Genomic DNA, 24,023 nt, shown 5'->3' on the forward strand with positions numbered 1-24,023 from the left:
GGAGGTTGGAGGGAAGGTCTAAGCAGAGAGAGGAATGACAACAGACACACGGACGCTTTGTTCCTTTGTATAGAGCTCCCCTATATGATAAGAAGAAAATGATGATTTTTTTTTTTTTTTGTAAGATATTTGAATTGAATGTACTCCAGACATTAAATACTCTGGCAATGCACCTCAATTAAACCACAAGAAAAAAAAAATTAACCAAAAAGCTGATAAAGACAGGCTATGCAGCCCAGCTTACACAGCTTCCTGGGCAGAAAAAACCAGCATGAATAGCAAATGATTAAGAACCTATTAAATGAAACAAAACAGAGTTCTTGGTTTATCCAATCCCCAAAACAACTGGTCTCCAAAAATGGGTTAGAGCCAAGAACCTTAGAAAGAGGTAGGCTCTCATTAAACTGACAAACAATGCTGGCACATAAATCAGTCCAAATAATCAGGTAGGATGAAAACCAGATGTCTGAAAACCGTAAGAGAAATGAAATTGCAGGTCAGACTCCCAAGAACAGCAGCAGAGGTGAGAAACAACTGCTTTAGATGGAGTTTGATTGGCTTTCAAAGGAATATATGGATAGTTGCTTATGACATGGGACTAGACTTTGCAACACAGGAGGTCCCATCCTATTCCTATCTGGGAATTTTATATAAAAATACTGGATAAGCACTAACCAACAAGATTAGTATGTACCTTGTGTCCTTTATGTGTTCAACAGACATGGTATACCTATACCTACTGCCCTTTTCTGTGTTAGCTTCTGAATATTCTTCTAACTTGTTGGTTAACATTCTTAACACTTAGTACATGTAATCTATGCATCAGGTGGCACCAAGTGGCCCAGCAGCCAGTAAAGCAAGGATTAATGATTTACAGACTAAAGGAAAGAGATACAGGATGACTCAAAGACCTCCTAATCCATATTAAGCGTATCAAGTGAATCTTCAGGACACCACACTTAAATATGAATGACTTTCTTCCCTTGCGTCATGGCAGTAAAGTAAGATAAGAGGACTCAAGTGTTTACTGAAGGCTCAACAAACTGTTTTGTAGGCAAATAGGGATTTTGGCTGCGTAAGTACTGCAGGACTGCATTTAGACTTGAAATAATAATTCTCTAAACTCAGCTAAATCTATACATGGCTGTGTGCAGAAGAATGTTTTTTAACAGGGACAAGATATCCAAGTAAAATTGACTTACAAGAAAACATTGAAAGGATCTGATGGGAAGCAGCACCCATTCACTGCAGACTGGATAACATGCTGGGCACTTCCCCTTAAGCTCCCATACTTTCCAGCCTGTATTCCCACATAACTCCCAGAGGAAACGGACAGAACTGTGAGCACCCAACAGAAACCCAGCTTCTTACAGCTCAATGTATTCTGTCAGTACAAGCAGCATCACAGCACCAACAAGAGGTGAACCAGCTCCCATCTACCCCCTTTCTAAAATTCAGCTGCAAGCTCTCAGCCTTCCCAAGTGCTACTGCCTTATACCTTTTTAAGTTATTTTATCCCTTTCAAAAGAAAGATGAATCCACTCACTTTTATCCAGTTAGAGAGATGAATTCACACTTAAATTGAAGAGCAACAAAACAGAAAGAAGAGTTGCTGTACAGAATAAGCCCAGTGAGAAGAGGCTACTGAAATGTGGAGGAGCTGAAAATACTATCAACACTTGCCAAAGGTGAACCTGTGTGGAGTGCAAGCTTCTGTCTTTCCCTCTTCATAAAAAAAACCAAACCATATGAAAGGTGATGCAGAAGGCCAGGAGTTTTGCAAAATTTATTTTGACCAAAATATACAGCAGGAATGAAGATGCTGGTATGATGCAGCACTCTTCTGAAGCCTTGCACTTTTGATTTACACATGCAGAGTGCATAAGCTTACTCACTGTGAGCTCATGCAACATCCATCTCTGCACATAGAAGAGAGAAATGGTAACTGGTTAATGTAACAGAAACGAATTTTGAGAGGTCTTAGCACCCTTAGGTAAAGAAAAAGGACTTATCAAAACTAACTCACATATTTATATGCCTGTTCCCCATATCCCACTCCAAGACTACTTCTCCTTTGGTGTGTAAGAATAGCTCATGAAAATATTCAAAGAAACTGAATGTTTTAAAAACAGAACAGAAGCTTTCAAAGGAGAACAGATTCCAAACATTTGATATTTTCCTGAATATTTGCTTACCACCCTTATTTTGTTAGGGAAAAAAATACAATACACAAATACTTGATGCAGCTACATACAAAGCCATCCAAATTTCACACTCCGCAATCTGTAGATGATGATATTTCCGGGCATCTGCAGCTTGGCACAGCATGGAAGCCAAGCAGATTTGTTGCTGAAGCAGGCCATAAATTATTTAATAAGAAATATATTTAAGAATAAGGCTCCCATCTCTCTCCCGCACAGCAGCTGCCGCTGTTGCTGTGTCTGTGCGAGCGGCTGCTGCTCAGGGATTGGCCACCCCGGCACGTCTGTGCCATTGGCTGCACTGCCAGGCTGCGTCACCGCTCCCGGCCGTGGCAGGAGCTCAGAAATAGGTGTGTGCATGTTTATCAACCCCAGGCAAGCCAATGCCATCATGCTTCAGCTCAATCAGAGTAAAACACTTCAGCAGAGAGAGTTAATTAAAACGAGATATTTGCAGAAGGCAACCCTGCAATAACAATTACTATGGGGTGAATCCTGTAGGCACTTAGAAGGTGAAGGGATTCAGCTCCCTGCAAATTACTGTAATCGTTCAGATTATGGAAATACTCATACTAGATCATAAATCTGTTACTCATCTTCAGGCAACTGGGCTGAGGATGATTATTTCTTTCCCCCTCCCCCACAGGGTACATTCTGTAAATGAATTCAAATCCAGCTTTCATCAGACAGCTCCCTCTCCCTTGCTTCTAATTGCTTTCTCATTACATGGTAGCTTTGAGACTTGACAACATAGACTCACAGTGGCCTTGGTTACTGGTTTCATACATATTCAGATACATTGTGCCTCTGTAGAAATCAGGCTTGCTGCAGGAAGGCCCAATATTTATGCATTATTCTGGAAAGAAAGGTGTGATGGGCAAGATTGTACGTGCAAAATAGCTGCATCTATAGGGAACAATTCAACCCCTCACCCTTGTTAAGGCAGTCATATACGTATGCAAACAAGCAGACCAACACATATTGTAAGATAGTAACTGATGCTTTTTAACTGTGACACTGCCCACAAAACCAATATTCATACAGATATTTACTTGTTAAGAAGTACTTCTTCAGCAATTGTACATGTAATGCACAATTTAAACACCACAGTCTTATCTCCAGAGGCAGTAGTAATGAATATAGTTTGCCACAGAGCAGCTACCGTATTCTCAGGTACAGCAGCGTGGTCCATCAGGCTGCGTCCACGCACACCAGTGGGGTACCTGCAGAGTCAGTGTCACACAACGCTGCACTGGCTAAAGTCCTATGTATAGCACTCACTTGTATTCATCATAAACCTCCTGCTTGGGAAGGGATGTCTCGGGGTGCTCTTCCAGGGTGTTGCGTATCCACGAGAAGGCATGCATCTGCTGGGCACGGCTGGACGACATGGAGATCTGATCACTGGGGAGAGAATGAGAAGTGCTGATGAAGACATGGCTCTACAGCTCCTCCTCACTTACAAGACTTAATAACTGTCTGCCCACACAGATGGAGAGACACCAGAGACAAAGAGGGCCTGCACCTCCTGCATTTACCTATTCCTTGAGCCATGGGCAGCAGTTTCTCCCTCTTTCATCCACAGTTTAACAAAGAGACTCCATGCTCCACTTCTTGACTGATACACAGCTCCCAGTACACAGTGACGGGTAAGAGTTCTACCTCCCCTCTTAAATTTATTATTCCTTACTGGCCATCTCTAAGCTTCTGCCCACTTAGTTTGCCAGCTGTCCTCTGGAATCACCCAGTTTTCCCAGGAGATATTCAATGTGCTTCCTATAGGCACCTGCCTGCCTTTAACCATCCTACCAGGAACACGTTTATTTTGTGACACTGATCTGCAGGTTGGTTTTCTAGAACTTCCTTTAGTCAAACAAGCATTACCAGAAATACCATCAGTTTTTTCTTTCACCCACCATCACATTTGTGTTGCTATTTTATGACTTCATACATAAACAGTGAAGGAACAATTACACTTACACTGTGAAACACTTTCTCTGATGACTCCTGCATTTTAGGAGATTTATAATTACACCTTTTCATGCAATAAAATAACCTAAAAAAATCCCAACACCTGATCTTCAGGAAAACAAGAGTACTTAATGTTTAATAAAGGTTGCTTCTGCTACCAACGTCATGTGAATGACTCCTCAGCAGTTAAGTGCCACAGGAAGTAAAGTAACTCTTCAGTACTAGCTGCTCACCCTTCCACTCACACACATACCTTTTGTCTCCATTGTTGGGACCCGAAGGCAGCTGAAGGTAGAGGTAGAGTTTCTCTAGATCTGTAAACTTCTCAACTTCTTGCTAGATAAGGTGTTTTGGTTTGGAAAAAACAAAAGGTGGAGAGAGGCAGGGGAGAAAAAAGCAAATAAGAATAGTTGAGCTTGACAGCTAAAAACTGTCATCTGACAAGTGTATTCCTAAATAATGTAATTTCAAACACGAATATATTTACTTACATGAAAGAACATGACTGTGAGCACTATGTGACTAGAGATGTGATTTCCTATTTTATTTGCACATCATCACACACCAGAAAGCACTTGTTACAATTACAAAATTCACATGCAATAAAAGTAGAATCTGAAAAAATGTCAACAACGGATCACTTCTGTAACCAGACACGTAACGCGAAAACTTGGTCTTGTCAAAGCACACATGAAGCACCTCTGAGAATCCAGCTATGATGTAACAACATGGAATACCAGACCTGACACAGTGATCCACTATATTTACTAATAGTTAAGTGTCACAGGCTTTAATGAAGTCATTTTAAAACCTATCTATATACACATGTATTTCTTTGTTTCCTCTGGAAATCAGTTATTTGAAACTGTTAGTGCACACAAGCCCTTCAGTTAACATCCATCTCAGTGATGCCAGAGTCCTCCAGAGGACACCAGCTGAGGATCAGACATGAGGGGCAGTTTTACCCAGTGTACGCAGCCAGTGATTGCTACACAGAGACCAGCTTTTGGTCATTTGAAACCAGCTACATGGACTTAGAAATAGAAGGAAAATCAGTTGAGGTAAGATGCTCAGGGCTTGCTTGGCAGCAGTGCAAGGAAAGCCATGCAGCAGGGAGCACAGGGGGTTTCCTTCAGGAAGATGCTACAGAAGCAGTGCCTAAGGCAGTGCACCATCAGTAGAGTTGGAGACTCACATGATCCTTTTTTAAGTCAGAATGCAGCTTCTGGATTACTGCTAATTCTCTTTGTCTTTACTGGTGTCTTACTGCCAATGTAACATTTTCCAGAAGGAAGAGAAAAGAGGAGGGACCAACACGTAGTGGCTCACTTCAGCAGAATGGAGTGGGGAAACTAAAAACATAAACTTCACTTTAAACTGGGGCTCCCTACCAGACCCAGTCACGTCCAGACCAACCTTACTGGGACAAAACTGACAACAGTACCAGAAAGAGGAGGTCCCACTTCCTCCTCCCTAACCCCAGACCCTGGGAAAGGACTGGTGGGACACAGTATCCAGGGAAGGATGCTGGGAGAGCGCAGGGCCTCAATAATCCCGGCGAGCAAACCACACTGCAGAACTGCTGCACAGAATGGGGCCACCAGCGATGCAACAGACCTTCCCAGAGCCAAGAGAAACACTTCCAGCAGCACACAGGTAACAGACACTGGATGTGCTGCTTTTATAAGCTGCATCAAACTACACCATTTGGTTGGGGGTTTTTTCCTCAAACTCCTGAAATTTGCTGACACCAATTCCTGTGTGGCTCTGCAGCAGCTTACACCACAGGGGTACTCAGACCGCCAAGTATCCAGAGAGGTATTTCTTAATAATGGGTGCATTTTGTCAAATTCTCTGTTCTTCCTTTCCTGTATGAATCACAGCATTTAAACTGGTGGGTTTTACTTTAGCAAGCCCATTACTGCAAAGTCAATGTACTCCAAAGAAAGAATTTACAGAAAATTAATAATTTTTGAGAAGACAGAAATTTAACAAGAAAATTTTTTCTTCATTATTAGACATTCTCTTGTCCAAGGAACTTAGCTCTTTTTGTTTTAAATGGCAAAAGCCCAAGCAGCACACCAAAGGGCACTCTCTGGGTAGGATTACCTTGCATGGTAAGCACTAATCCATGAGACAAAAGCATCCCAGGCAAAATAAATCCTGCCCCCCTCCCCCACCCTCCCCATGACTCCAACACTGAAGTGGAAGACAAGTTCTCCTTTCCAAATCTAATGTGCCCAAGCACAACACAGAAGGCAAGGGTTTAGAGGAAATATTAAACCTTTTATCAAAATACACTGCAGTAGTCTCAGTGCCCACCGCAGTTGAAGCCATTCCTGTGTCATGGCAGGAGGAAGGGGCTGCGTGAAGGGCCCTGTCTGAGCCACTCTACTACACAGGTCCCACCTGTCAACCCCCCTAATTAAAGAAAAACAAAACTTCAAAAACCCCCAACAAAAAGGGAAAGATTTGACTGGGATTATGTCAGCAGAGCCTTTTTCAAAGGATGTGAGTGAGCCAGTGACTCTCCCATGAGCAAAACTGCATCCCTACAGATGAGGTGGCTGAGGATTATGGCTTCCTTACATCTTTAGCAGAGGCAGCTGGAGAGTGATGGTATCTCACTGTTTGCACTCACACCCCACTCCTTTCCATGCCTGGCCCTAGGCAGCACTTTCTGCACAAGTCCTTCAGCTTTCAGTAACAGTAGCAGAGAAGCCCTGGGAAGGCAGGACCTCCTCAGAACAGGAGAGTTAAGAGAAGTCACAGGCAGTTCACAGAGGTAATCCTACCTGGGTGATAATTAGATAAACTTAAGCTTATTAGATGAGACTGAATCTATTTAGAGAAAATCATCTTAAAACTGAAGAAGCGGCAGCAAGGAGATGGAGTGTGACAGTCAGTGCAAGTACATTCAGGAAACACTGCATTTTGTTTAGTTAAAATTTGTTAAACGTTGTTTTGTTTAGGCTGCTTTCTCGACACATTCCTGAAACCCTCAAAACCTGGTTAGTCTTGTTAAGTACAGTTTCTTCTTCAATCTCAGCTGACATCCACCAGTTCTCAATGCTAAAGGTCTGGTGAATTCAGTAGTAACTGCAGTTACTGCAATTGTTCAAAGCATCAAAACTTTCCAATTTTTTAATGTAATCAGAATCACGGAATCTGGGAAATTGGAGGAACACTTCAGTTGGCCTACTAACTGACCAAGAAAAAGGTTCATTCATTCCGAGTTTTTCTTTGTGCTAGGCTGCATGCATGTGGAAATAAATAAAAAGAAACAAGAACACAAAATATACTATAAATTCCCTCCCCAATCTCCAAATAGGTCAATAGAGTGGAAAAAATAGGTCATTAGAGTGGAAGAGGGTCACAGCATCAAAAGGAAGAACGTGATGCTGGCACCATCTTGGACAAACTCCCCTTTGTTCAGCCCGTTGAAGTTTATGCTACTGTTCTAAAAACCACAGAGCCTGTGCAATGTCTGGGGAAACCTTTTCTGCTACTTAAAAGGATCTAAGTAAAAATCCTGCTTGAAGTATCTTGACCTTGATTGACAGGTTCTATCACATCAGATGAAGACGGTCTAATTCTCCAAAGGCTACTTATAAATCATATTTCTTGAAGTTGCATTAGAAAAATGCACAAGCATGCTAAACTGCTTGCAGGACTGAGGTATAAAGCCAGCACAAAGCATCGCCTCTGGTACTCTTGCTCTTCACATGTTACCTTTATCTCCTGCAACTGCAACCATATAAAACAAAGGAAGATTCAATGAAGACGGGGAGAAGGCACTGCTCATACTGATTTTCCCAACTTGGCTTCAATGTAGCCAAAAATCTATCAAGTACTCAAAATATCTCAGTGATCTTATATTCTGAGACAGAAAAACTAAGAACAAGGAATTAGAAACCTCAAGTCACAGCTAAGCAAAGACTTTCAGTAACATATAAAGGAACAGAAATATCTGCTATTTCTGTTTTGACAGTTACCAAATATAGATAGGTAACTACAGAAATGCTTAAAATAAGCAGCAAACAAATTAAACCACAAATCAGTGGCCACACAGATCTGCTCCAAATGAATGGCCTTTTGCTGCCTAAGACTGACATAGAACAAGATTTTCATAGAAACAGATGCAACTTTCTTTTTCCTTCTAACAGGCATTTTGATTGAGCAAAATAAACACCTGTGAAATAAACCAGGATGACCAAAATGTTGTGGGGTAGGGGTTTTTTTAATGAAAATACCAGGTTTGATATCTGTTTCCATTCTGGGAGACACTAACTTGCCACTGCAGGTTTCCGCAACACAAAGAGACAAAGACCTATTCAGCGTAGAATGAGGTTAAGAACTTCATCTGTGTTTCAGGAAACAGAATTTATTCATGTTTCTGCTTGAACCAGAGAACCTAGAGATTTGAACATGAGTCCCCAAAATCAACTAATATCTTTCAGGTTTCCTGACCTTGGTGGATTGGTTCTCTCCTTCTTGTTTTCTCTGACTGCTCATCTACTGTCAGGTTACAAACATTAGTCAAGCTTCATTTTAAAGTTGTCAAAAGGGATTACCATAGGACAACTCCTATGTTGACAAGAAAATAAGCATGTGCTTTTTCTGGATTGTTTACCTAGTCAGGCCAAACTTTAAATAAGATAGAGGAAGAATATACTAAGGAACAGTCAGAAGACCTGCAACTTCTGTAGTGTACACAGTGCAAATGTCATTCAAATTTGAACTATTTCAAATGTCCATAATGAAAGCAGAATTACAGGTTATTTCTGTCCTCGAGTTTGGGTAAGGAGAGCTGAAGGCCAGGGGGACTCTGCAAGCTTTACACAAGACTACTGTTTTAGAGAGCATGGACTGCTCTAACTATTTCTTTCCACACTTTGAGTATTTATAGTTACACTCTAATCAAAGTAAAAAAGGCTGTGCCAATGGCAATGTAACCTGCACCTATGGGCGGAAAGGCCCTAAAATTTGTCATACTTCAGCAGAACAAACATCTATTATTTAACAACTAGAACTAAAAATAGCGAAGTAGTCAAGCAATCATCTCCCCACTCTATGAATAGAGAAACAAAAAGCAAAGGTTAAATAAGTTACTCTAGGTCAGATGGCTTGTCTGAAATACTACCAAGACAGAAAATAACTAATACTGTAAACACCCTTTTATTCTAGAAAGCATCTAACAAATACATTTGATATGCTTTATCTGAGCAGAAGCAGAAACATATTTCAGGTGCTAAACATTCCAAACAAGCCCCAAAAACACATGGCAGCTTTGTTCTGACAGTGCCCAAGCATAGCTGCCAAGGCTTCATAGAGCTTCTGCCTGTCTCCTGTAGGGCCCAACAGACAAGTGGCACCTTTGCTGCCACAGGACCGATGGACGCTGCCCCAACACACCCTGCACCACCAGCAGCTCTGGTTTCCATGGCCATCAATCCAGCACTCTCACACCAGCACTGACCTCTTTCCAGAGGACTAAGGAAAGAAACCTTGGCCTTCTTGCTGAGTGATTATATGGAGCAGCCCAGTCTAAAAATCGGGTTCAAAAGTTCACTTAGTATGTGGCTACAAATATAACAAGCAAAGTCTTAAGAGAATCTACTGCTAGACATGTTTACTACAGTTAAAAAGATGTTATAATGAATTTTTAATGACTGTTTACACCACAATTCTTGCTAATTATCTTTTTTGGATTGCACAGTATACAATGATTTTCTTATGATCTCCTAGAAACTGACAGTATGTCAGAATGTGAGTGGTGCAGTGTAACAAGTGAAAGGCAGGTAACTCTAGACTCTTGTATGAGCAGTTGCAGTCCCAGTGCCCTTGCACTGGCTGCTTTCCACAGCCCTCTGCTATGGGCGACCTCCACAACAGACTGTTGCCACCAACCTCTGTTTCTTCCTAGTTCTTGCTGAACTGTGTTGAACTTGGCAGCCTACGAACATTTGTGTGTAGCTCTGCACATGGGGGCTGTGACTGGTGCTACCAAAAGAGGGATTCAGAGCTACACAGCCACAGCTTTTCAGTTCAATGTGCTTTTAGATTCTGTCTTGCAGCTCGCAGCTTTCCAAAGCACCTAAAAACACAGAAACCATTTTGCTAGAATTCACCTAAATTTTGATTTCGTCAAACTATTCTGATCTTGGATTTTTCTTTTTTAAACTACCTGAACAGCATTAGATCTACCTTTGCTAACCTAGAGTGGCTTTTCCACTGTTGACACGACTCCTCTGAACTCATCAGCAGGACAGACAAGGAGGCATCTGGAACAGAAAATTAGATCATCAGGATACTGCTGCTCTGTTCCAAGTCAAGCCATGGAGACGGCTTTGTGTCCAAGACTTCTCTGTCAATCCAATGGATGAGACCTACCCAGTACCCTCACACAAACTGACAATCCCTACCTCAGTACATAAAGTCCATAAATCTGCATAATTTAATGCAAAAATAGTCCTAGTGTAATTCCATTTTCTTAAAACAGACTGACAAAAGCAGATGACTGGTTAATCTCCTATTTATTTACTCCCTCTCCAATGCTACTTAGAAACACCTACACCAATTCCCATTTTTTTTCTACAGAAATACCTGGTGTTAAAAGTTTTACAAATGCACTGAAGACTCACATACAAAACAGTTAAGATCTTAAGGCACGTGCTTGGTGTTCACAAATGTCAATGAGGAATAAAGTTGAAAAAAATTACATTCTGCATCCCTATTTACATTGGGTGCATCCAAGAACTTTTAAACAGAGGTTAAATGGGGTCCAAAGTTTGTTTGCAACACAATACAGCTTTAAATCTTATACAACAGTAAATTAAGACATTTTAAGGCAAGAGAATTCAGTACTGTCTGAATTAGCCTTTGATAATGTGACTTTGAGGAGTACTCTTAGTTAACTCAGCCATACTATTTGATAGTATCCAGGTGGTTGTCTATCACACTTTTTTATCTTATCCACTGGTACTTCTGGATGAAGTGCTGAAGGCAGAAAGTCAGGATAAGCAGTCCCTTCCAGTCCTAAGATTTATGAACTCCAGACTCTGATTTAAAGAAACTCGCAACCTACTCACTATTAAAACCAAATAAAACCTCTTTGTGAACTAACGCTTCCCAAAAATAATCTCTTATCACTGCCTAGATCCTGTTATTTTAATGCACAAATGAAGATGATGTTTTTGCAATCCAAGGGCCTTTCCCCTCTTCAAAAAACGATCTCTCTGCCCTAAGCAGCACAGCAGAGTTAACAGGACCTGTAGTGTTGCACATTTCTGGGAAGGTACCTGAGATGGTAACTAATTTTGATCACATTTAGTGGTAGTACCTTGAAGTACTGTTAAGGAAAGGTTTCATAATAGCTGTCAGTCTCCAGAGTCATCTATTTTGGTCCTGCAGCTCATTAAATATTGAAAAGCATTCTGGAGTTGTACTTACCAAAATGCAGTCCACTTTAGATTGTACAGTTTTGCTAGATGTGAGGGAAGAGAGAAAAGAAATACTGAATTAGTCTAAAATCAATGACAAAAACATTACATATTAGAATTTCTATCACTGCACTACAGGCTTTATATCTTGCTCTGAAATATCCTGCTAGTCTACAGAATAATACTCAGTCAGCTATTTTTACATAGAAAGTCACCCAAACGTAACTATTAGAATTCTTGCTGTTCTGTTCTTTTACATAAGAACTGTATTTTTTTAATGAAATACCATTGCAACTGGGAGCTATTATCCCAAGTTGCAATGCAGCCAGGATGGATATCACTATTTTTATTGTAGCTCTTACACAATTCAAATGCACTTGACTTGTTTATCCGTAAACACAATTAACATCCCCCTCTCCCCATATTACAGTAAATCCCACCACTTCAAAGCATTTATTTCTAGCTTTCCAAAGAGCTGCTACAAGGCACACAACTATTATTCCACTGTTAACTTTGGAGTTTTCCAAGTTAATCTCTCTACTTCCCAGTCGGCTTATTAAGATGACACTGGGTGGGGACTGAATTGAAATGTGCCATGAATGACCTCAGTGCATGTGCCAAGGTGGGCAAACAGTATGGAACTTATTATACTTCCTATATCCACACCCATGAGCAGCTTTTGTGTTTCTTAAGGGTGCTGTACTTCACATGCTTGGACTGACAGCATTAGTTGGAGGCATTTTATCACTGCTCTGAAGGGGAGCAGGAGGTTTCCCATACAGAAAACCCCAGTCTGAACACCTGAACACTGAACAAGCATCAACCAACCATCTTTCTGAGTTCAGAGAGCAATTCTTTTCCTAGTGAAATAAAACATAATTCAATCTCCTCACACAACAAAACATCTCATGGAAGTTATTTTACTTCTGTATGGATGCTATCACATACAAAGCTAGACTAAGGCAGCTGATGGATCTACTAAAACTGTAAGAAACGAGCAAAACAAACGCCTCTAGTGTCTGGTGGTGACAGGAACCAGCATCTATTGTTGCATTAAATGCTCAGAGGCAGGAATTTGGTTGTCCTGCTTGTTACATGACTTCCATTTCGGAACAAGACAGTCTAAAAATCTGGTTTGTAGAGGCTGCTAATAGTGATGCCCCTTCCCATACAAGAACTGCTCATGTTAGAGTGACAGAATACAGTAAAATATTTCAACAGGTAAAAATATTTTACAAGTTCACTGAAGTAGATACGTCAGCAGACATCCCCTCCAGCTGACTTTGTGTAGGAGAAGCCATCAGGTGGGTAGACACTCAGAACACCAAAGAGACAGTAAAGCAGAGCTGCTGGGGATTTTTAAGAACAGGGAATACTAAGGACAGTAAAATGGAAGCTTTGCCTTGCCTTGGAAAAGATGCTCACATATACTGTAGCAACTGAAGAAGGGAACCTAAATGTCATTTCACTCATCAAAAACCACCGTTTTACCAGAAAAGTCAAAGGACACCAAGCACAGAAACCTGCTGCTGCTGAACTTTGCCAGGGTGTGTGTCTGACCCAAAGCTGACCAAATTCATGGGGACACAGCTGCTCCAGCAGCACTTCTTCACCCCAGACTCCACCTATTCGCTGCCTCCAACCCCTAGCACGGTCTCACAGTCCCCATGCTGCTACAGATCAATGGCCTCTCCTACAAAGCAGCAGGCAACAAGAATCAGGCCTGTGTACTCATTCTTCTACCTAAACCTCTTCTACAGCTTCACATGATAGCTTATGCAGAAAGAGTGCATAAAGGACAAGGGGATGCAGGGTAAAGATATAGCAAACTTAGCCCAAATACAGCCTCTACAGACTTGCAGACAACACCATGCACTGGGCTTTTCAGGAGAGCACACTCCAGCCAGCACAGCTTCCCTTCTGCCAAACTGAGCATCAGCATGCCTATTTGCATTAACATTTTCTTCTTGCAAAGAGAAAGAGGCAAGTTGCCAGAAGGCAGCTGGACAGGAGATCCCTAGAGCTGTCCTTTTATCTCCAAATATCAGTCTGAGTCAGGAAATATAAACTCTCAAATTTAGTTCAGGCTCTTCCAGCTGTGATCTCTGCTCCTACAGCACTGATCAACAGTGTTGAGAAGCTGCAGCAGAGGAGCAATAATAGGGCCAGTAAATACAGCTTCGCTATGTTTCCTTTTCATCAACTGGTGGCACGAAAAGGACAGTCAAGTTCATGTCCTCCAATCTGCAAGCAGATATTGTGACATTTTAAAAAGGAAAGGTCCCACTGCCTCAGCAGGGATAAGTGTGATCTCTATTTAGAAAGCAATTTTTTTCATCTCCTGCTCCATGGTCTCGAGTATACTGGGAGGACATAATTAAAATCTGTTAGTGGTAAACTGAGGTTTCTTGCTTCCTAACCAGAGCACAGGTTAACATTGTTTCATTTTATTAAGCTTGTGCCTAACGATTAAAATGCTTCTTATTTCCCTTCCAGTGGAGGTGATCCACATCAAAATCAAGCAGTGGCAACTCTGAGGAACGAGCCCTTTGACTGGGATGGTACTGGGACAGTGACCTTCTCATGGTCCTGAACACTGTACAGAAACACTCCATTTGGTGACACTGCAGGACATCACATCAGGAGATAAAAGGACAAGTGATAAAGGTGGGAAGGGGACAGCCATCCCGGATTATATCTGCCACCTTTGTTTATTTTGCCCTGCTTCTTCTTCACTAATAGGACATACATGCTTTGAAAGCTGAAGTTTCATTTACAAGTAAGGCTGCTTCTGTCTCTGTCAAGTGCATCCCTTACCTAATTACTACTGCAATTACAGTGCCTGCAACCAGCAATCCTAACAACTAGGCTGAATCAGGCCCTACACAGAGCCATTTCTAACATCTAGAGGCCATTACCCACATGCTTTGCTGTAAGCCTAGGAGTAGCTGCAGGAGGGTAGCAGGAATGATGTTCTTTTCTAATGAAAATAACCATTTGAATCTATTCAGAACCTGAGCCCGTTGGAAACTCACAAACTGCACCTTAAGCCCACAGCCAGCATTGCTCCTCCCAGAGCTGCTCCTGGGGGCTCATAGAGATTCACCCCCATCTAGAAGTGCAGCTGGTGTTACTCTCTCTTATGTAGCTCTTCATGATGACAGTCTCCCTCCAGTTAAACTAGTTCACTTACTTGATACAAAACTTAATTCAGGCTACCTCATGCAGTTTTATCCAGGACAAGATTTATGATTCTGGGGGTAGCTGTCTCTTGTGAGTAGTAACAAAGGTGGCTGCTTTTACAGCTGCCTTGGATTTACCAACTTGTGCCCAATGACGCAACACAAGAACCTTGGAGCATAGGATTTAATATCAAAACCTTGCATGTGCCCCTCTCCAACCAAAAATTAGAGATGCTATCACAACAATGATACATTTATTCAGTGGGTACCATCCTATTGACTGTTTCAAAGTCAAGGCACACTGAGTGTGCCTTGTTGTACTGTCTACAGCAACGGTCCTCAAAAAATGTCAGTTCTGCTCCAAACACCACCAGTGTGAATCAATCTGGTCACCTTTGGTCACCTCTAGTCACCGACCCATCAGCCACTCAAAAACATGCACCCCACTTCTAGTAATCAGTAAAACAGCAGAGAAAGGAGGTTTCTTAGGCTGTGCTCGAAAAAGCCACGCAGAGCAGCTCCCTGCAAAAGCTGCTGAGTTTTATGGAGAACCCCAGACCTACAACTTCCCAGGGAACATGTGTTGGCTGCTTTGGGTCTGCAGAAAAAGCCTTACAGGAAAGGCTCCAGCCCACCTTAAAAGCCTCAGCTTTTGACTTTTAGGACCAAGACCTTTGAAGGATTCTTGAAGGTAATTTTTGAAGGCTGTAGCAATTGAAGTTTCTAAATGCTGAAGACAAACTCCCGAAATTATCTTTGGGAGAATGAGACGGGGAGAAATCAGATGAAAGTATTTCCTCAAACTCCTCTTCTATCTTCTGCCAAAGTATGCATTTCTGTTTTCCCTGACCTATTTATGTATTTCTGCTCAGAACAGCCCTAACTTGGCATGGGCAAAATGAGGAGTGCGTTCTCTTCCCAGGTGAGCTGCTGAGTTTACCTTGAACTGATGGAGAGAGAGGGGAAAAAAGCAGGAAGATAAGGCAAGGAGATGCAATTCTTTTTTCAAGTGGCGTAAACCAGATGCTGCCAACCTTCCTCTAATTAAGCAATACTTTACTTTCAGGAATAGGCAGCTGAATTGCACTGAGCATTTGGGACTATTGTATTACCAGAAGTGGCAGAATTCAGTTCCTCTGAGCACACCAAGTACCTCCTTAATGTTGCAAATACTAGAAGCCATATAACCACAAGGGATAAGAGAAGCCTTCTGTCTGTAAGAGCAGAAGGGAGGTCATTGGAAGAAGTAAAAGAAAGCCCTCAAGTTTATTAGCTACTGCCTAGCTAACCCTGAGCCTTCCCAAAGCCTGCACAGCACTGAAAGTAACCCTTAGCAGCTTTCCAGTTGGGAGCATTCAGCCCCTATGATAGGCAGCAGCATAACCAACACTGTGGAAGCACAGTGAACACACCTCTCAACACCCACCCCGCAGCACAGCTCCTCTCCTGGGACACGTGTGCAGAGCAGGATGCTGCCAAAGGGGCTCACGGGCTGATGAGGGACAGCAGCACCTCCAGGACACCACTGTTCTGTTCAGTCAGGAGAGATCTCCCAACCCCAAAAGTCACACAAGACCTGGCTCTCACCATTCAGGCACTGGCAGTGGACTCATTCCTCAAATGGAGGAATATGTCAACAACAGATCCAGTTCAACCAAACTCAGAAGAGAAGTGGAGCTACAATTTATTGTGCAAAATTTAGTAATGGTTTGAGTGGGTGGTCAAATGTTGGAAGCCTGGAGTGATATTATCATTAGAAGTTTGGTGCATTCAGTGAAATTGCCGCAGATACTCTGTATCCCATTCAGCCCAAGACTGAAAATATTTGCATGAACTGAAAAATCCTCCCAAAACCAGCCTCCGTATAGCTGTGCTTCATGTGCTTGGCACTCATTGGACAGCCCAGAGAAAATATTATTTCTGCCAAACCATAACACAATTGATGAAAAGGAACTACTTTCCGTCACTGCTGAGAGCTGAGCCATACATCAGGAAGGGAGGGCATAACTCCTGACCAGACAGCAAGGGTTCCCCCTCTGCAGGTTTCCAGTTTCCAGTACTGGTGTATTAAGTTACATTATTACCCAACATGCAGGACTTATAGCAAAAAGTTGCAACTAATGGAAAAGCCTAGTGTGCAGTTACTTACTGTGGGCACAGTTACCTAGTTATCGTTAGACTGCAAACCACCCTTTCAGCCATCTGAGAGAGAAAATGTTTACAAAGTTATAAAATAAACTTTCTTTGAAAAAATGGAAAAACCAAAACAAAATCAAAAACCCACCAGGATCTGTTCAGGCCACAGAAAACCTCTGAGTGGCTCACATGCAGCGCACATAACCCTGACAGTGCATGGTGACACTGCTGCCCTGGTATTTTACTCACACCTGAAAACAAGCCTTCCACAACAGAAGGATACCCAAGACAGCAGTTAGAGCTGTCTGCCAAGGAGGATTGTCTTGGCCACATGGCCTGTCAAAAATTACTGAGGAAAGCCTCTGAAAAGCCTCCATTTCCCACTGTATCAGTTGTTCCCCCAAACCATCCCCACAGGCTGTTTGTCAAACCTCTTAGCAACAGGGCCTACAGGTAGTCTGGAAGGGCTGCTCCTGTCGGGAGCAGTAGCACCTGAGCAGCACTGCCAGGCACGTGTCTCCAAGGCACAGGAGGCATTCGGGTGTTGACAACACCCGGGAACTCCTTCTCCTGTGCAGTATCCTGCTGCCTCCTCGCCTCTTGCAAAAACCCACTTAAGTCCCCAAGGAAAGCAAGTCAGACTGCACTACAAAGTACCAACAGTGACAGTTTCGGCAAAGTCATGTTTCTAAAAGCCATGTTAAAATAGGGTGGGTCATTATTAAACTGACCACGTATCCTTTTGGAAAGATTCAATATGAATTCCACAACTCTGATGACATCAGGTGACATTAAAAAAAAAAAAAAATCTCTATTTACTCCGCATGCTGTGAGAAACCACTCAATAAAAGGATTACCAACCCCATTACAGTAAGTGGTACTATCAGAAAGGTACTATTATCACATCCTTACCACGACAAGCACTGTGTCCCAGCAGCGCCTGCAGGAATCAGCTCTTAATTCTTAATCTTACTGAATTAATGCTTCTCTTTCTTAGACTAACAGCTCTAAATATATCTTTATATAACCTTCCACTCAGAAGCACAAAGAAATGTTAAACTGGAGCCAAGGATCATCTAAGGAGAAAATTATGAAACAGCCGCCTATGTGTGCTGCTACTCAATTAACATCTTAACATATGCCATGTTACATTGTCTGGCTTGGCTCACGGTGATAAAGAAGTAAAATGGCTGTAAAAGCATTTCAATTAAATATTTAGAAAGCAGAGCTGCACAAGGTTGAAACATGTTTGAATTAGCAAAATGACGACTATCCATACTGCTCAGCTAATGGTGTAAGAGCTTTAGCACAGGGCACTGAGAAAGGAAAGCACACCCCAGCCGGGCAAGGCCCTGCACCCCAGGGCCAGGACTCCCCTCCCATCCACATCTCTCACCCTCGGGCGTGCAGCAGCCAAAAATCAGGTGGCTTCTGATGCCACCTAGGGGCTCTGTCCCTGCCTGCACTGCTCCCTCCCCCGGGAAAATCCAGTGTCATGCCCCAGACACCAGGCACTTGAGCCTAGCACAAACACAGGCAAACAGCGGCAAAACATTTAATACAGGACAAATTAGGTCTTTCAGGATTCAAATGCAGATATACTTTTATTCCATATAAAAGCCACAGGGACCATAATTGCATCCTAGAATCATGATGAAGTACCGTTAATTCCCTGAAGTATAAAAATAGAGCAGTGTCCACTGGAAATGTAGAAAAGTGTCCAACTTGCAGGCCTCAAAAAATAAACAAAGCAGGTATTCACCAACTGGTAAATATTGTCTCTTTCAGTTTGAAGGCAGATTCCTACTCAGTCCCAGGCAAACCACCCTCAGCAAAATCAGGAAGCAAAAACTCAGCAAGCCAATAGAAGAGTGCAATGAGAAGGGTGAGCTGCAATTATTTCATCCTCCCTGTAACCTAATCCACCTCCTTCCACTTGCCAGAGAGAATAAGCCAGACCAGTTTTCCATCAGACACAGGAAGGAGCAATGCTATATCACAGTGCTGAAAAATGTAGTGGTTAGGCATGCCTTGAAGTTCATGCAGGTTAAAATGTGTCAAACACGTGACTTCAATACTTGTTACTAAAATAAATGCAATTAAAATAGTTCATAGAGGATAAAAATTTAATCCCTTCACCATTTCTGACACTATGATCATTTTATGAGTATAAATAATGCCAACTATACAAACAGCTGAACAAAGAAGGAAGATAAGGCTGCTAATGAAATGCCCAAATCTCAAATGTAGCCCATTGTAATGAACTGCCAAGAAATAATTAGCCAGCAGACATCAGAATACCTGCGTCTGAAATGTAGGTCTATAAACATCTCTTTCAGCTCTCTGAAGAAATCTAGTTGTATTCAATGCTAAAGGCTTGTTCCACTGTTCTTAAAATAACTGGGAAGAACTTGCAACAACCACACACTGCCAGGTGCTCTATTCCAACAAGACAGTCATTTAAGTTCCTGGAGTTGGGGGTTTTTTTACATTTATTTAAATGTAAAAGCCACAAGTTACTGTAATGAACTCTGAGAAGAGACAAAGAAAATGCTTTTACACCGCTCTCACCCTGGTTCTTTCAGCACTGCTCTGAATTAAAATCAGTACATATTGTTACATTCAGGCAGGAGATTCTGTTCCAAGGATGCGGTGCCCTCTGTACAGGATGTGGGAAGATAATATGACTTCAGAGGAGCCGCAGCCTATATTTATTACTAACAATCTACGATCTCAACAAAGCAGTATGAAAAAAAGATTGTTTCAGTAGAAATTTTATCTCAGGAATGTCCCACTGAAAGCAGAAAGATGGAAACAGTCACCAGACATGCAGGTTTGTGGCTAAGCAGCAAATAATCCATTCCAACAACTCACGTATTCCACAATGAAAACTGTTGGGTTTAAAACTAATTATGAAAAAACAAATCAACCTTTGGTTGCTTCAGAATCCAGTCTATAGATAGCTAAGAGATCTGCTGTGCTATTTTCAGCCATGGTCAGCAGAAGCCCCATCACATTATTACTTAAGGGTCTGAACTCGAGGTGCTGTAAAGCCAACTATGAGACACCAGCATTCTTCTCCAGCCTTTGTCCCACATGGCTCCAAAAAGGATGCCTAGTGAAACCAAGGGGGTGACACTCCTCAGCAGCACTTGAAAACCAAACAGGAAATTAAGTGTACCTATAAAACACATGCACAAAATTGTTTCCCTTCCATGCCTGCAGAGCCAACAAGCTGAGGAGGAAGGCAGCACCTTGCTGTGCATCACAGCCAGCCACGGGGCACAGACCTGGTCCTCTGCTGCCTTTCCCTTGGGAAATGGTGGCTACAGACAGCTGATGGCAAAGCAAAACAACACTCATGCGAGAAAACAGGAAGAGTTCTACACTGTTTACACGTAATACACACCCATGAATGTACAAGTCTGCATAGGGCTGTGTTTGTTGTACATAGCTCAGAGCTCAGCGGAATCCAACGGAACAGCAGAACAGCTCCCAGTGTCAGCAGCTCTGCAGCAGCAAGGCTTTCCTACCACACGTTTTCCAATGCTGGCACAGGTGCCCAGATGGCAGATTTGAGCCTGCTGATAAAAACTGTGTTTCTTCTTTATTTCACATTATTTCCTTCAACATTTTCATGACCCACAGCTATCCTAGTTATGTTCTATTAACAGAGAGATTTGCTGCTACTGGTTGTACCTTTTTATTTCCCCTATTCATTTGATACCCAGAGGGGTGTCATCTGTTTTGCAGTGCCACAACCCAGTCCCCTCCAAGCCCTTCTGTGGCTTTATCCTGAGGGAGCAGACAAGACCCCCCTGCCCCGCCGAGCCCACACACTGCTCAAGTCACGACAAGCCAGCACTCAAACACCGCACACAGCCATCCCCTCTCCAACACCTGCAGGGTCAGCAGCTGCAGGTGTCCCACTGTCAGGCTGGAAAGGAGCCCCAGCCTCCACAATGCACTGCCATCTCGATGCTCCCTGGGCCTGGCACGCACGGGGAAGCAGAGAAGCAATCCGGGGCTGCCCAGGCCTTTCACAGACACTGCACTGAGGAGGCCCAGCTTAACCCACAGGGTTTCCCTGGCACACTCTTTGTCCCTCCTCCATGCCACAGAGATCCATCTCTCCCCTCCACACTGAACGGCTCCCCCATAGGCATCAGCCTGTCTTTCTGCAAGCAAATCCAGCTTTTATCTAGCCCTCTCCTCCCAATGCTGCTTGCAACATCCTATTACCCCTGCTTCTGCCCTGATTTCTGGACACATGCATTCGTCTTTCTCCTTGCTCCCTTTTCTCTCATAGCTGCCCACCACACAGCTCCTCTGCACCCTTTTTTCCACTTGAGGAACCTGTACTGACTCTGCTGACTCCCACGGAATGCAATTCTTGCAACCTCTTAGGTTTCCCTGTGCTGAGTAATGCTCTGAGTATCTACATGCACTCTCCAAGCGCCTGCCTACTAAAAGGGTCACTCACTTCTTTCCTGCTAGATGGACATGGCTTCACTGCCATAGGAAAGGCAACTCCCCTCTCCAACCTGTGCCATGTTGCTCACTGGTACATTGCAGAACCCTCTCCTGTCCTTGACTTTTATCGTCAGCTGAAAATTTAAAGCTGAACATATGCAGGATGAACATGGCACTGCTGCCTGATGGTGACCATACGACCTCCCACAGGTTCTTACAGGCATCCATCCATCCTTCAGCCTTGCACCTGCACCGAAGCACTTCTCACTCACCTCTGCTTATCAGCTTCAACCCACTCTAGGCACAGAAACTGTCTGGTCTCTGCAAATAAAGAGCTGCAAGTAGCCAGAAGACTCTTGCCTATCTCAAAGGTCAGTTCACTGAATGCTAAAGCAATGTAACTCATCAGCTTTCCATCCTCTACTTCTGGGGGATAGAAAAAATAATCCACGTGGCAGCTTTTTAAATGGTTTTAAACCCTAAACTAGTACCTTCAGAAGAGTTACAAACACATGCTACTCCAATTCTCATGGATTTATTTTGAAACATTTGAGTTCCCCTAGCCTACAAACCAGGTAAACTTTAGTCTCCTTGCAGACTCAAAAGCTTGTCTAAACCTGTAAGCTGCACTTGCTTAAAATTAAAGCTGCACAAAATTTAATTAGCCTAAAGCCTTGTAAGCTCATATGTGCATGCATCAATATCAGTTTGCACCTACAAAGCTGAGTTTAAACACAACTGCACTCACTCCTAGGTGGCAAATTAACTGTCCAACAGGTACCTTAAACAGCCCTGCAAGGCAGGACTGGCTGCTCCCACCTGGATCATGTTTGTCAGCTCTGGGGCTGCAACCATCAGGCCAGCCCAGCTCCACAGGAGCAGCACAGAGCTCCGGGGCAGCACTGCAGAACCTGCAGCGTGGGGCAGGCCAACACCATCCACTCCACCCACTGCCTCCTTTCCTGCCAGGCTGCCTCTGCAGCCATGATGAATGAACAAGTGAGTCTATCAGAATACTTCATCTAAAACCTGTTAACGAATGGAAATTACAAACAGCAAGCATCTGACGAGTATTTAATACCCACAACTTTAGCGTTCAGTTCTCTGAGTCCTCAGAACAGGGAACAATGCGTGCAGCCAGTTTGCTGCCTCTACAGGCAACCAGGGGGACAGGACCCAAAAACCTCAGAACTTAGCCATTTTCTTCTCAAGTAACATACCTGCTTTGCAGGCACAGCCTCATCCATAAGCATGTTGATATATATTTCAGAAGTTTTCATATTGTCATGGTTTTCTTTTGAAAATGCAGCAGAGGGCATGTGACCCATTCTAGTACAAAGTACTGAAGCCACAGCCACACAGGCCACTGAGTTTAGCGCCCTATTCAGACAACTTACAGAACACTTGCATAGATTCATTATTCATAGCATTTATACTCCAAACATCCCAGGGAACTGCACAATTACACCACAACTTACTTAGTAAAAGAGTCAAAACCAGAAAAGGCTGTCCTTGATTAAATCTAGATCAGATTTCAGAAAAGCTGTACTAAACTTCTGACTTTCCAAAAATCATAACGCCAGAGAATTATATTTAAGATATATGTAGGCAGTTCTAAAGCAATACTAACTGAGGTCGCCACACTGTTGACATTCACCTGTAGGCCGCAGCACGTTTTCAGCATCTAACAATACACTGAATTATGTTTCTGTAAAAGTTTCATGCTAATGTCACCCACAATTACTTGTCTGAGGGGTCCTTCCAGAAGGAGACATTGCTTAAGAGCACAACAGAATTAATCAGTCTGGATTTTCATTCCTGTGAATCACATCATGTGTAAACATTCCAGTGGGAGAGCAGATGTCCGCATTAAGAGAATGAAAATGTTCTTTCCTGATTATTAACACAGTTTGATTTCAATTTTCAAGGTGAACTATATGCTGCTTTGCCACTCCTTTGCTCAGCAGCTGAACTAATCAAGACAAAACTGCAGCTCACCCGAGTTTGACAAATTCCAGCAGAATACAACACACTCAAGCTATCTCCTGATCCTGCACTGGACCTCACCACAAAGCTACTGCTATTTAAAGTACTCAGCAGTAACTAAGAACTTCACTAAAGTGACAAGAATCACTGTGAAGTGACAAATAATTATTAGTTTTGCACTGCAAACACTTACCACTGCAAGTATTTTCACCCTGAACAGCTGGAGCTACTCACCAACAGCACCCCAGTGCATACATGGGTGATTTAAGCGTTCACAGAACGGCTTCCACACACAGAACCATGGTACGCATGACGTAAACTTTGGTTTTCAATTAAGTTACAAGTCTCACCAACTTTATTGTACAAACCATGGTGATATATGAACCCACATTCCTGACCCCTCCAAGAGAAGCAAGCTAGCAAGAAGAAGAAGCAGTCCATGCAGATATGTTCCATGAGAGCTAAATGGGGACTGCTTAAACTCACTGATATTAAACACAACAAAGTATTTTGTGTTTCATTTTTATTCTTAGCCTTAGAGCTCAGGACTATTACCATTTTTTTAGCTGCTATTAACTGAAAACTGACTACTCAGTACATTCAGGCATGGATCTACAGGGTAATCAGACAGC

General features: G+C 42.7%; 1 protein-coding gene across 1 annotated transcript in view; it reads right to left on the reverse strand.

Moving 5' to 3' along the window:
• Nucleotides 1–24,023, reverse strand: part of RFX7 (regulatory factor X7) — a 50,075-nt gene that overhangs the window by 16,154 nt on the left and 9,898 nt on the right. Inside the window, exons 2-4 of the mRNA XM_082290655.1 lie at nucleotides 11,625–11,658; nucleotides 4,426–4,508; nucleotides 3,483–3,605 (exon numbers count right to left, since the gene is read on the reverse strand). Coding sequence (XP_082146781.1) covers nucleotides 3,483–3,605; nucleotides 4,426–4,508; nucleotides 11,625–11,658 — 240 coding nt within the window. The remainder of the gene's footprint in view (nucleotides 1–3,482; nucleotides 3,606–4,425; nucleotides 4,509–11,624; nucleotides 11,659–24,023) is intronic.

The sequence above is a fragment of the Coloeus monedula genome, assembly GCF_965178545.1.
Source record: "Coloeus monedula genome assembly, chromosome: 14".
NCBI lineage: Eukaryota > Metazoa > Chordata > Aves > Passeriformes > Corvidae > Coloeus > Coloeus monedula.